General features: G+C 37.0%; 1 protein-coding gene across 4 annotated transcripts in view; it reads left to right on the top strand.

Moving 5' to 3' along the window:
• nkx2.2a (NK2 homeobox 2a) overlaps positions 1 to 15,407 on the top strand; it is a 71,180-nt gene that overhangs the window by 54,565 nt on the left and 1,208 nt on the right. The window contains exons 1-2 of one of the 4 annotated variants that reach the window (XM_079852408.1): positions 9,666 to 9,684; positions 14,509 to 14,814. In XM_079852408.1, the coding sequence (XP_079708534.1) occupies positions 14,547 to 14,814 (268 nt within the window). In that variant the 5' untranslated portion in view covers positions 9,666 to 9,684; positions 14,509 to 14,546. Of the gene's footprint in view, positions 1 to 9,665; positions 9,685 to 9,725; positions 9,781 to 14,106; positions 14,270 to 14,508; positions 14,815 to 15,407 lie in introns of those variants that run through there. The other 3 variants (XM_079852406.1, XM_079852407.1, XM_079852409.1) reach the window with 3 other exon arrangements.

Genomic DNA, 15,407 nt, shown 5'->3' with positions numbered 1-15,407 from the left:
TGCACGCTGTGCCATCATGGTGGTTTAAGCCAGTCAGTGATTCTCTATCCGACATGCTAGCATATGACTACCTTTGCACTCATTTAAAGACTTGTTTAAAAGTTACAAAGGAAAAAGGTTTCTACATTGTGTTCATTTGACAAGATTATGCTATAAAATATATTTCTATTTCAGTTAAAGTTATTAGCCCAACTACGTTTTTGCATGCTAACTAACGGCATTGTCGAACCTTACCTAAGTGTTAATGGTGTATCTAAGGCTATGGCAACTTGGCGGCCAAATCCTAAAAAAAAATCATGTGACCGACCATGTTTCATACTGAAACTTTAGCTCTGAAAGCACAGACAATTTCCATTTCAAGCTTTCACCAGAAATCAGAAGTGTACATACCTTAATGTGCTTCCGAAGGTTGGACGGTGAGTTTTTGAAGGCTGTGATATGGTTCGTTTTAAGCAAACAAAGCAAACAATTAAAACAAAACCAATCTTTAATCTTTTCAGAATACTGAAACATACTCTCTAAGTTACGAAGAACCATCTTCCATTCTGCCATCTACTGTTCAAAAAATGCTGGGAAATCATTAAACTTCACGTGACCCAACAAAAGTGATTACTGATAGGCTGTCTGCAAAAAAAAAAAAAAAAAAAAAAAAACAATCACGTTTTAGAGAATAAAAAAAATCATCCACTGATTTTTAAAGCTGCTGCATAGGAACGACTTTTGACAACCTTGACCTTTTGAGGACTTTTTCAAATGTAATGCAGTTAAAGTCATAAGTTTCCAGGAAAAAAAACAAATACTCAAGTAAAGTACAGATACTCAAAAAGTGTACTTTGTTACTGTCCACCTCTGCATTTCCCCATATGTACTCTAAAGCTCCTTATTGCTTTGAGAAAAATCTGTGCGATAATATTAATCTGTGCAAATTATATGCACCTGTTAACTCAAACAATGTTTATTCAAACATAGCAAATGCCTGATTAGAAGCCCTGGAATATATTTCATTCCATTCTAGGTTTGTTATAATTTTTAATTAAACTATTTAATAAATGCTATTTTGCCATTTGAAAGGTGCAAAATTCTTTCTTTTAAAAATCATTGATCATTTGTTTTAAATCATCTAAAGTGGCGAGATAAACATGGAGAGCTTTTAATAGAACACTAACTGGAAGTTAGTAATCTGTTTATGAAATCGTATTCTAATAAGCATGTCCCCATTCAAAGAAGCTTTTTACATTTAACATTTGGTAACAAACATAGATTGGTTGGATTGCTCAGTACAAAAAGTAATATTGTTGAAATTGACAAATGCCCTATTAAGGGTTTTATAACCATTATTTTTCATCCTACAAATCAAAGCTTAAGAGTGTTTTGCATTATTGAACACCAAATGTGGTTGAGACATCAGTGAGTACTTGTATTTAAACTCAACAATAAAAAAGAGATGGGCAATTAAGGTTGCTTGAGTTTCTTTGTGCCCTTGAAAAAAAAAAAACATTTCAAAACATTTTATTTTTCAATAGATATCATCTTATAAAAGCACCTTTTCAGTTGTTACAGAATGGGGACACAAATCTTATCTTTCTAAATGGATTTCCATCTTTCATTTCAAATTGTCATCTTGACCGCTTTTGTGAAAAGTTTCACCTTCTCACAAAAAAAGCTAATTGCCCTCAAAAGCAGAGTAGAAAGAGTATATTTACAGAATAATTATCCTGAAATTTGGCTGCCCATCTGTGGAGAGGACATTGAATTTTTTGCTTCTCTTTTCTTTTTTGGGATCTGTTAATTAAAGGCTTCAGAAAACACAGATGGGTAACGTGTATCTCTAGGGTGATGTGTGGTTCAAGGAGAGCCTTACAACCTCCTTAAAACCATGGTCATCTGTTGTTTTTTTTTTGTTGTTTTTTTGTACGACCGTTCTACCTGGAGAAGAGCTGGAGCGTACCCTAGCCTCAAAAGAGAAGAACCTTTAACTGCTTTACATACAGACTCAGAGTGTGGGAAAGAGAGGGAGTGTTAATAATGATTACCATGTGCACATGATGAGTCTTGTACAGAATCTACGGTAGAAGCTTTGTGGATATGACCACGTTATACCATATTGTGCCAATCTTCTGCAAAAACATTTTCAAGATTGTGCAAGAATAAAATTAATTAATATCAGTCCTTAAAGGGGTCTTTGATTATGATTTAACTTTTTTAATTTTAGTTAGTGTGTAATGTTGCTGTTTGAGTATAAACAACATCTGCATCTGCAAAGGTATGACACTCAAAGTTCAATGCAAAGGGAGATTTTTTTTTTTTTTACAGAAATAGCTTTTTAAGGACTACAATAAACGGCTAGTAGGGACTACAACAAGCTTCTTCCCGGGTTATCACAAACCCTAAAATGTACATCAACTTGCCCCCGGAAACACGCAACAAAGGGAGTGAGGCCATGTTGGGCTGTTTTTGAGAGGAGGGAGAGTTGTTGTCGCTGTTTTTTACACCCCGGAAAAAGTTTGTCCTAAGGCTGACGAACGTTTGTCTGTGCGCTGGACATTTTATGGAGAACAGCTTCCAGAAAAGAAGAGAGTACAATTCAGGCTATAGCAAACAAAAAAGCATCTCATGAAAGATGTAGCCATTCGCATTTTGTCGGAACAACCTCTTTTCCAATCACAACATGTATGTCTTATTATTTGTGCTTTCAATTTACAGTTCCAATTATAAGGTTTATGTAGTTGCTAAGATAGATGTAAACGAAGGGCAAAGCTTTGCCTCCGCTAGCCTGCTAACTAACATCACAGTATTGATGTAGTGTTTACTTTAGCTTTTGTAAGACTGTTCAACAGCCCCTTAGGAAAAATACCCATGGATAATTTTTGTATACTGTTTGTATTGCAATAGTTTTCTGACAAAAATGAGGATAACATTAATCTGGCTATCACCAGACCAAGCTCAATCTTTTAAGATTGAACATTAGTCTGGGGAGTCTGCTCTGTATTTTCTACTGCACAAGAGGCGTGTTCAACGGGCATAGTTCAAATGACTCTGTACGCAATTGGATAGTCCTTCAACCAATCAGAACAACGATTCAGACCAACGATCCAGGTGGCGTACTTTGCAGTGAAAACTCCAGGCAGGAAACGTGTCAACAGACGTGTTGGTTTGGAGCATTGATCAGCGGTTTGCAGAAGCAGCAATGGCATACAGCGATTTTTGCAGTTTTTTGAGTGGTATTTACACCCACTCGAGTGATTTGTTTGTTAAACTAAAGAAGCCATTGAGCATCGTCGAGAGGTTAAAAGGAATTGGATTGGATTAAACCCGCCAATAGCGTGCCAGGTGGATAAGCCAGATTGTGATTGGTCCCTGCAAATTTGTAACGGAAGCAGGATAGAAGAATGTACAGGTTTTCAGCCTGAGCTGCAGGGCGAAATCAAATCGCCGGCAGATCGGGCTGGGTTTACCCAGTCTAGGATAACATCGCATCTATAAGAAAATTGCACACATAAAAATATCACTTTGAAATCAGTGCTTGCAAAGTCCGTACTTGAAATCCGTTCAGCACAATCCTCTTGTTTGTTAACATTTTCAGGGTCTGAATCGGGCTCAAAATGGTTTGAAATTGCCCATTGTTAATATTTACATAGAGCTAGGTTATGAAGGGGTGGGACATTTCCCGAACATGCGCCAAAGCACTGCCAATCACAACACGCTCTGCCAGCTAACCAATCACAGCACATTTCGTATTTCTGAAGCAGGGGCTTCATCGAAAACAGACTGGGGAGAGAGGATCTGTAAAATATGTGAAAAATTATGCGTTTTTGAACAATCAAGCATGAAAACATATTCTATCAAGTACACCCCAAAAACTAAATCAAGACTTCGTAAAAAGGCATAATAGGACCCCTTAAATACTTAAATACTGCAGGAGAAAAGCTGCAGAAAGTTTTCTCAAAATAAAATCTAATTTCTTAGCCACCACTTTCAACCAAACTCAACATAATTCTGCAAACGAATTAAGTACCATAGAGGATTAATGTATTAATCCTTTGATTCAATGAAAAAAATAAAAATAAAATCCACCTGTTGAACTGGTGTAATTGTTTTCCCTGTTCTCCAAATCTAGGACTGTGTTCAGCTCTTAGATGGTATAGTGAAAGAAAATGTTGATCTTTATTTTTTATAGCACTTTATACAATATAGACTGTTTTAAAGCAGCTTTACATTGATAAACAGGAAAATAATGATCAATGGTGCAAACAATTCAATTCTGCTCTAAAGCAGCTCTAAAAAAAGACGTGTTATTTTTCAGCTCCAGTCAGTTCAGAGTGTAAAGTTCATCAATTATGAAATGAGTTTGTGCAGTGTGTTATTCTGCTGATGAATTGAAGTGTGCATTTTGCCAGTGATGCTTCCCAAAATTTGGGGGATGAGATAAGAAAACTGTTGGGAGCAATAAGAGAAATTCAGTTTGGATAATCTGGTAATACATTGTGGTGTGGAGCAAAGGTTAGCATACAGGTTATGTGTCTTAGCTAGTGGTTGGATGAATACAGTTTTGCTATGATTCCTAGAACATCTGATGATTTTACCTTTTGATTACTTTTTAAATTACATACAGTATATTACATGCCATGATTTTTGCTGTCTTTTGTGCGTTTCCATGGGCTTTTAGACTGATTTAGTCATTTCAAAACTAAGGGTAAGTTTACACGACAATGATGGAAACGTTTTGCCTTTGCATTTTTCACATACAGACGACAACGTTGTCAAACCTATCCCCGTTCACACGAGTCCACGAAAACGATTAAAAGCGATGTATCATTCATGCCAGGCCAGTAGTTGGTGATGTCACTTTGTAAACAAACTCTATGCGTCTATAGACTGAACATGTAATATGCATGCGCATGACGTCACCGTTTTAATTTGTTGTTGACACAAAGACAATAATGGTATTGTTTTCAAAAACTTACACTTTGAAACGCATTTTCAAATATGTTTTTTACTTTTTTAGTTGAAAACGGTGTTGTGTAAACGGCCCCTAAATCAGCTTGGTCTTAGCAGGACTTGTGCATTACCGTAAGCATCACTACACTCTGATTTTTTTTTACAACAGCTTATGACTGGAGCAGTGTCCTTAAAGTGACAACTTTGTACCCGTTTACCCCTGCCTAAAAGGTTCATAGTAGTACTTTAAGGGTACATATTACTTATCTAAGGTAGTAATGCGCACCTTTAGGGGTAGATAATGTATAAATAGTAATTTTAAGGGTACTACCCTTGGCTGTTGTACTCATAAAGGTAACATTTTTTACATGTTTCTTTAATTGAAATTAGTCATTGATAAAGCTTAAGTTCTATTCATTTGTGAGCTATTAGACCATTAAATACAATATCAAAACTAAAAATACAGAAATCTTGAAGTGCAGAACAGTCTGGTCTGATCTTAGCAAATACACTGTCTCTCAAATTACCTTCAATCTGAAGTCTCCTTTTTTCTAACACACCAATTTCAAGTCTTTGAGTCTCTACTGATGAGCTGATGATGTGTGTTTGATTGGGGAGACAAACAAAATGTGCACTATTGGGCTGCTCCAGGAACATGGTTGAGAACCACTGCATTACATCAACAATCAATTCTTCCAACAATTGTCTAACTTGACCCTTTTTTTGTGTGTAGCTGCCAGCTGGATGAATTCAGCTGTTATAAAATGAAAGCTTTAAAATACAAGCAAAATAACTATAAGATGTCACTACACATTTCTCTTCGTTTTGCATAACTACCTACGTTTTATACTTTCTCTTCTGCGCCAAGAGATGAAGGCCTCAACATTGCACATAACTGCATTGTTGCTTCATTCAAAAGCTTCCTATTTCCATTCTGCTCTAAGGTCTATAAGATGTTCAGTGTTGATCTAGCTAGAGTAATTCCAGGTTCAGACTACACAATATTCTTGTCTGTTACGACTCAGTGTCAGATTGTGCTATTTTGACTCCTAAATTCTTGTCCTGTCATGGACAAAAAACATGTCAGACTAAACGTTGCTTCCCGACCAATCATCACTTGCCGTCTTTAACAACGTGCATGATGTCATTGAGAGGGCAGAACTAGCGACTGACTTCCAGAAACAAGAAAGTAAACAAACAGTCTATCGAAGTGGTGTATTAGCTAATGCTAACTCCAGTACTAGCTGAAACACCTCCACTATCACTCGCAAGCATTTATCTTTTTTCGTGTCATGGTAGTCCCTCAAGGAAACACAATAAAAGCAGGAGTATTGTAATAGTTCCATGAACCTTTCCTCTATTGCATAATTCCACCTAGCGGCACCAATACCATCATCTCTCTTTCGTTTCTCCATGTCTAAAAGCTGTGTACAGAAGAGATTCTGTGCTCCTATTGGTCATCGCCACAGATGTGATGGAACCCGATGAAAAATATTATGGCTAACTTTGTTTCATACTGTACATAATGTATTCATTTCTGTTCTCATACTTTTCTAAACATCCATCCATCCATCTGGTCTGTATTTTCACAGCGATCTTGCGTATTTATGAATGAACGGCTCATTTTAAAATCTTCCCGGTCTACTGACATTTGTTAAGACATCTGCTTTAAACATTACAATCCTCATGATAACTTTCGTTAACTTTACATTAAGTAAATCCACTTCTAAAGTGAATTACTCCTGGACAGGAATGCCATAGAAATATACAGAGCGGCCACAAAAACAGAAGTTCAAAGACAACATTCTAAAGATGGCTGCACCCTTGTTTCTCTGGTGCATAAGGTAGAGTCACAGGGAGTACTGGAGCCTATCCCAGGATTTATTGGGTTGAATCCAGGGAAATACCCTGGACAGGTTCAATTCTAAACAAGCAAGCCATTTTTAATAACCAATGAAGAAAAAAAAATGTAACATTTAATCACTCTCAGTTTCAAACATTTCGTATACATATACATGTTCAAGAGTTCAAGGATATTACATATTGAATTTTCTCAGAATAATATCTGATGTTGACAAGAACCATGCTTTTTGCAACTATGACAAGGTGGTGCAACAGACTTCTGACTGTACATATTATATATATATATATATCCTGTATTAACTGCACATCTTTGTCAGGAGAAACAGGAGTAACAGTTGGTAAGCATTTTAAAAATATTCTCTTGATCGCACCTCCTGTTTCTTAGGCTCAATCTATGACCCTTCGTGCTCATCTCAGATACTCGAAACGCCAGTGTGTCAGGCAGCATCACTTAATCACTTTCTTTTTGAACACTTACTTCCATGAATCTCTTCACCACAGAAACCCTATTCATCTGACCTGGAATCTTCAGAAACTATTAACGGGATGGTGTTTTAGAGAACCAAATAAAAAGGCACCTTTTTAGTGAAGAGCACTAGCCATTACAACCAGGCAAACGTAAAGAGTGGACAACTCCCAGGCAGAGGATCTTCTCCAATGCACCGGGCTGCCCCGGTGTTAATTAAACATTTTTCCCAAAAGTGCATCCTTGGCTGAGAACGAATGAAGCATTTATGTTTGGAGAAGCATTCTCTCTGTATGAGCGACCCTCCTCAAGTGGTTGATATATCAAAACTTGAACTGATAGATACAAGAATAGCATGCCATTGGAGTCTTTATGTGCCCCGTCCAGCTCATTTGAAGTGTTTCAGTCATCAGGCTTTGGCAAGGGATATATCTTAATAGCTTGACCACAAGGGTCTATCATCTCCATTCTTGCTCTGAAGGTCTTTGAGGGAGCCCTCTGAGTGATCATAATAGGGCTCCCACCGCACAAAGATTCACAACAGGATGATAGAAAAGGATTTTTGTACCAGCAAAGAGCTTCATGAATACATTGCTAGTTAAACCAGCTAATTTAGATTAATATGGAATCTGAAAGGAGTGATGAGTCCAATTTATTTATGTGTATTCGTCACACTGTGGCATTGCTCTCAAGAGCAAGGATAACATGAGGCTAATCTCAGTCTTTTACCAGTAAAGTGGTGGCCAACAAAAACCTGTGGTAATGTATTCCTCCACTGATTAATGGTCACTCTGTATTTAACAAAACCATCATTGTGATGGAAGGATTCTAGGCTGCCCACAATAAAATCTTTAAGCCTCTTTTCAGTTGTCTGTAAGAATACAGAGGTTAGTTTTGGAAGATGCTTCACAAACATCCCTGCAATAAACATTGCAGAAAAAAATAAAATACATTTTAATTTAATTGTGAGAGATACATAACATTACATAGCCTACATTTGTATTTTAAAAGCAAATTAGATCCTGTGATAAAATGTCTTTTTATAATAAGACCTGTTTAATTAAAGCAACAACAACAAAAAAGTTAATTGGCAAATCGTGCCTTTTCTCCCAACATATTGGCATCCGTTATTGTAGATGTCAGTTTCTTCGATAAATTTAAGCTTTTTCCAAGGATATGCAACACGCATATTGGCAAAAGGTAGCTTAAATTTAGAGAATTAAAAAGTGTTATCCTGCTCTACTTTAACATTTATAACGCTATTTCTTCATTGCAAGCAAATAAAATATAGGCTAAAGTTCATGAATTGCATTGCTGTTTTATTTAATATATCATCACAAATATTGACGTGTGTAATTTAAATGGCCATTTTCTATTTAAGCACCAGACAAAGTATTACTCTTAGCATTAGCCATCTGAGGAATCTGTAATAGGCCTACTTTAATTACCACTGAGGCTTAACTTATTTATTACGTCTGCCAATTAATTATTATTACCCATATTCAGTATGACTTTATTAAACGCACACTGTGTTGTGTCTGACTATAAATGGGACTTGACGAGAAGCTTTAAGCCATTTGTACTGATCCAAAATGTATGCCATGGGTTCACACCTTAGGCCCTGTTTACACTTAGTATTAAGATGCGTTTTGATCAATCGGATCACAAGTTCATGAGGGAGACACAATCCCGTCTGACTAGTGCGCTTCCCGTAATGTTTACGCTTTAGGTCAGTATACCCTAAACGTCAAAAGAGACGGATTTAAATACCAGGTGTAAACAGTAATGTGTCTGATCCAATCGACCAAAACGCATCTTAATAGGCCTACCATAAACAGGGCCTTGAGTAGACCTCGAATAAGACCCGAGTCCTCTGACCTCGGATATCAACAATTGCATAAGGGTATCTTAAGTAAACGGGATTTCCACCAACAGAACATGCCACATCTGCTCTTTTGGCCGTGCAACATCATGGCAACCAAGAGATTTATTATAGAGATTTCTGGCAGAGACATTCTTAGCCGCAGGTTTACAAAAGCCATGTGAATAAACTTTTTTTGTTGGCTATTTGATATAATAAACAGCTTAGAACAATTCACATTCACAGCCTAAGTGTATCAAAACGACACAGAAGGTAGTAATAGCACTTCGGTCAATAGTGTAGCATGAATCGGTGAATACGGATCAGCTAAAAGCGCTCTTATGAGGCAATCATGTTTGCTCTCATGACCAATTTATTGCCGACGAACATATGGCCAATATTTTGTCTCACGTCATTGCAGGGGGAAAACAAACATCATGCAATGTTAGTAGCAAATCTAAGGCAGAGCCACTTCGCCAGCTATGCAAACGTACTTGGACAATATCAGAAGAGGAGTGCTTGCTCCCCGGGTATATAAAGCACATCAGGCTTATCGGTGCGTGCACTCCTTTCTTTCATTTGGGGATGTTTCATTAACTGTGCGGTGTCTTAACGCAAGCTGCACCACTTACCCTCTTCCGTCAGCCGCCAGGTGAGCCTTTATTACTATCACTCGACCTCTCCACGTACAGTGCGTTAGGTAGGTTGTGCAAAGATTAAATGTGTGTGTGTGTGTGTGTTTGTTTGAGCTCGTGCTTGCGCACGCGCACGCACTTATGCGAGTTCTATTAAAAGCAAGTAACTTGCTTGTAATGTTTCGTGCGGTGCAGGCCTAGCCTACCTTTCTTTTATGAAAAAGCTAGCTTTGGATATGAAAACGTGCATAACTACATATAGCATTATTGTATAGGGTAAGCCTGTGCACTCTTACCATATGAAATAAAAGAAACTATTAATTATTCATTATTATTATTCGTTTATTATCATTATTATTATTATTATGATTTTGTATTATATTTTGTTGTTGTTATTTATTTGCTTCTATTTTTTATAGTTTGTTTCTGTCGTTTATCATCTGTTAATATTTAAATGTATTTTAGATAAGTTAGGGTGAACGTTCTTTTTTTCTTCAAGCTATACGCATTTGTACCAGTAGAGTTCGCCCGAGTATCAAAAATGTTTCTTCGGTGTCCATCTCCACCATCACCCTCTGTGGAAATCATATGAATGGATGCAAGTATAATTTGTTGGTGTGAACGAAAGAAATCTCGCTCTGAAACATGCACTATGTCTAACTTCACGTATACGTAAAGCAGGGACAGTTTATTTCAATTAATCTATAATTAATTTCAAACGGATTGCAAAAATAGAAGAAACAGTCCCAGTGGACTTTGAGATACAGAGAAAAGACGTGATTAAAATGATAATCCTTAAACCAATTTGTTTTGGGTACGCTGATAAAGGTGCCAGGATGGAGAATTTAACACTATGCGCCATGAAATTCGCCGTTACAAATAAACTGGTAGTTAAACAAATGAAGGCATGTCCCTGGGCCATGGGCACCATGTTAATCTCCTTGTGACATGTTTAATCATTAGAGGCTCTGAGACGAATAAAGGCGCAGCGTTTGCCCTAGCATTGAGGAGAATCAGACCAGCTCCAAACGATCTGTGCTTCGGGGCATTTTCTTGGGGCAGCAGCTCTAAGTCGCACAAACCACCAGACTTATTTTTATACCAACATTTCCCTTTTATGGCCTTTTAATCGCAGGGGAAAAGCAGAAAATCGCTCTTGTCAGTTTATACATTTATCATGAGCACCTAGAGGGAAACAGGGTTACATTTATCAAAGCTTAACTGCTCGCCCAAGGCATCGGAATACGCTGAAATTCGTCGATTAAAGCAAGAAATGATCAACGTTATTATACTCTTCTAGCCTTCTGGCAGCATTAGGATTTTCTTTTTAATCAAGCGTATAAAGGTCTTTTTTTTCTACCCCCCCCTTAACAATAGCTTCCATAAACTGGCAGATTCAGACATGTTAACATTCTCTTTTGTTAAAAGGAATTAATTAAAGGATGTTTTCATTTGTTTTATCGTCGTATTATGAAATATTGTATTAATAAATAAATCTTAAGGATGATAAATACAATGCCAGATTGCAGTGAACGACAGTTGTTTCCTCGAAAATTCAACAAATCGATTAGTCTATGTTGCTTTTTTTATTTTAACAGCATATAGCTTGCAAAACATGCATAAGCTGCTACTCCTGATATATATATATATATATCCGATTTAATAATAATAATTTAAGTAATAATGTGATGCTTAGTGCAGATTTTATTTTCTTGTTTTGTCCTTTTTTGTATTGTTTGTAAAGCTATAATAGATACAATACCATGTAAATTGTGCGCTGCTTGCTCAACAAAAATATTTATTTTTAAAATATGAAAATGTATTATTATTATTATTGGTTTTGTTGTTGATATGTCTATTTTTTACCTGAAATTTATGACAGCATATTATCATCCCTATAACCAATCTGACACTAATGTTCACAACTCATAAAGGGACATCAAGTACTGAAACATTTGGACAGAAAAGACGGATGTCAACACCGATGAAAATGCTCATAGGGAATTACACTAGACTAAACTAAAATCAGTGCGCTAAGATATAGTGTCGCTCCTCTTTTCAGTCTACGCGTAAAGACCAACAGTCTGTTTGAGCTACCTGCAAAAGTAAACAGGTAAACAGAAGGAAATGGCTCTTGAAGTGAAGTATAGCCACTCAGCTTGTGCACATTTACTTCTCCTTACCGAACTCCTCGGTTCAATTGTTCAAACACATTCCCAAATCACTGGCCACAGACTAACCACGAGCCCTGCCATCGATTGCGGAGTGTGTTGTTCTGGTTACATGGGAAAAGAGACTGGCTCATTAATTAGTACCTTGTTTACCAATTCTGTCACCAGCCTATAACATGCTGGAAATAAAATTTTCAATTGCATCAATGCCGATAAAAGAGATCAGCCTAGTAACCGTTTATATAGTGTTTAGAGTAATTCGGCGTATTTGAGAGGCTCTCGTCATTTATCATTTCATGGTTACAGTGATGTGTTCAGTAACCTGTCTCTGCTGCTGGGAAGGGAAGGCTGGGAGAATGACCTTGCGAAAAGCGTTCACTGTTAGACTTTGCTCCTGGCCCGTCCAGTTCAATGCTTCCATTGTCCGATTTTTCTGTCGCTGCATGATTAATTCTACGTGAAACTCTGGTTGAGTATTTACCTATCAGGTAACTGATTATAGAAAAGATCATAAGATGACAAATATGCTTGTTTATTCGTGTTTTTTGTTTGTTTGTTTTTATGAACAATTCTTCGATGCAATTGCTGATATTGTAAATAAATCTTGTTTTTCACTATATTTTAGCCTAACTGATATTCTAGCAAAAAAACAAACAAACAAACAAACAAAAAAACATATTTTAACAGCAGCTATTAGTGACTTACAGTGTTAAAACATAAACAGCAATAATCTATAATTTCAACACATAATAAAAAATGAAATGGATCACATAAATAAATAATTGTATCTAATTTGTACCCTACTTATCACCAATCTTCCAGTCAGTGTAGGCAATATGCTTGCATGCGCGCGTGCAAAAGAGAAATTGCGCGTAGAATGTGCTTGCTTTTGCGCGCTTATGTGTGTGTGTGTGTGTGTGTGTGTGTGTGAGAGAGAGAGAGAGAGAGAGAGAGAGAGAGAGAGAGAGAGAGAGAGAGAGAGAGAGAGAGAGAGAGAGAGAGAGATGAAGGACTTTCCTTGATATTGTGAAGGGGTACAGAAATGAATGAAGAGATAGTCCATTGAAAGCAGTGAATGCCATGACAACTAGGAACAACCTCAGATTTATTCCAAACAGTTAGAACGTATTGTACAGGGGCGTCAATCATCTATTATTTTGGCCCTTAAATAAATGCAAAAACTACGGCCGGACAAAGGCTTCCAACAGGAGCCGGACATTTGTCTACATTTCCCCTATTGTCTGCAGCTTAGCAATCGGTTTGTATTTGTGTTTGCCCGGGTTCGACCACCCAGGATGAGCAGAGGACTGGCTAGAAACGTGCAACATTGTCACCCACATCACATACTAGATAGGAGGCAAAGAGGCAAAAAAGAAAAGATAGGACAGAGGGTTGAAAAGGAGAGGCAAAATACACAACAATAATGCTTCACTTTTTGTACAACCGAAAGAAGCAATACAAAACAGAAAATAAATCAGAAATTTGTTTGAAAGTAAAATGTTGTTTATGTGATATAAACAGTTTTGTTTATCCTCATAATTCTTTCGGTTGTCTTTGGAAAACGATGATAACATGTTACTAGAAATATTTCGCTTGTAAAAATGCGCTATAAATTATTTTACAAATTATGAAAAATTATAACGCCATCAATTCTGGAATATTAATAAGAAACTAATAATCATCATCCACAAAAAAAAGAAAGAAAAAAAAGAAAAGATAATTAAATGTTCTTTTTCCGTTTCGTCCTTTTTTTTTTTTTTTTTTTTTTTTTTTTTTTGATGGCTTAATCATGTCCAGTGAACGACCCTTCTCCTTAATCCCGAACCAAAATATTGACCTACATAAATTAGTCTGTAGGCTACCACTTGAGGCGATTTCGTTGCCCTTTTATAAAATAAACATTTGTTTATAACAACAGATGTTATCGTTCTAAATTTAGGATCCAAACATCATTTTCACTAGGTGTTTCGTTCATATCTGCGTTATAAGTTACTACAATTGGAATATTTTATGCATAGGTTTTGTCCATTTCCAGTTCAAGAAGGCCTATGATGTGTATAAAGCTACTCGGAGGTTCTTTGTATGTAAATAGGGTGAAAAAAGGCCCTCCCCATCTTTGTAATTAATTGACACGTTATACCACTCATCATGTTCTGAAGCACCAATGGTATAGGCTAGGATCTCCCCAAAACCCACAATTTCACATCGGCAAACACTGTCTTCATCCACTTGACTCCCAAGACCCGCCCACACGTGGCCAACCTTTTTCGTTTTTAATGCTTTTTCACTGCAGGTTCATGTGTTGAGACCAACCTTATATGGACTGATCAGTCTGGTAATGGCTTATTTCCCCCTAACACCCAGCAGTAGCGCAATATCCATGAGCTAGATATACCACTTCAGTCACTTTGGCATTCTTCCTGGACTTACAGAACTGATTTCTCCGCTACTTTTTTCCCCCAAGCAACGGTTAACGACCGAGCCTCATGCGTCGACTTCAGTTTACTTCGCGCTGAAACGGCACCGATATCCTATTTTCAATAAGTCGTCCTTGTTTTTTGTGTTTTTAAACAGAGGATTGCCAAACTGGTGCAGCAACTTTACTGCATCAAATGCCCCAGACCATGTCGTTGACCAACACAAAGACGGGCTTTTCAGTAAAGGACATTTTGGACCTCCCTGATACTAACGATGAAGAAGGATCTATCACCGGGAATGAGGAAGATACGGAGGTTTCTGAGGCGACTAAAACGCCTGGAGTGCGAGTGCAAAGTCCTTTAGAGAATGTTCCGAACCTGCCTTTAAAGAATCCATTTTATGATAATAGCGACAATCCTTATACCAGATGGCTCGCAACTACGGACAGCATCCAATACTCATGTAAGTAAAGCAACCTCACAAGAATTCACATGAGTTTAAACTCTCTTCGATTCTAAATCAGCGCTATTTTTTATACTGGTCATCTATTACAAATATTTGATTTAAATCATTCTACATAACCGCTGTGTTTGATATTGTAGATGTAGATTTCCACTGTTGCGCTTCTCTAAAGACGTAACTATGTGCTTCTGGATCGTGGTCATAACTGCGGTTAAATTAGCATGGTTTTTTTTTTTTTTTTTTTTTTTTTTTAAATGCAGTTGAAATTGTCTAGATAGTTTCTGGAATAGTTTATTTATTGACTCTTAGTTTTCGCTTACATTTTTCTCTTTGTAAACTGTTGCATATAGGCTACGGCAAAGCCATCGGTTCGGTTGGGTCACATACCCGATGATAATGTTTATTGAGGCTAATGCTAATTCTGTAATATCATATTGTAATAACAAAAATAAATCTGATTGCTGAACTGGCTGTATTTATCAGTCCGTCTGCCCTAACTTAATGTTCTCCGAGAAATGTGTTAGTTTGTAAATTTGACAATAAGAAATGTCACCAACAAACACAATTAACAATGCAATGTATTTTTATTTGAT

The sequence above is a fragment of the Squalius cephalus genome (genome assembly GCF_949319135.1).
Source record: "Squalius cephalus genome assembly, chromosome: 20".
NCBI classification, from domain to species: Eukaryota; Metazoa; Chordata; class Actinopteri; order Cypriniformes; family Leuciscidae; genus Squalius; species Squalius cephalus.
This window is presented reverse-complemented; position numbering and strand designations above follow the sequence as displayed.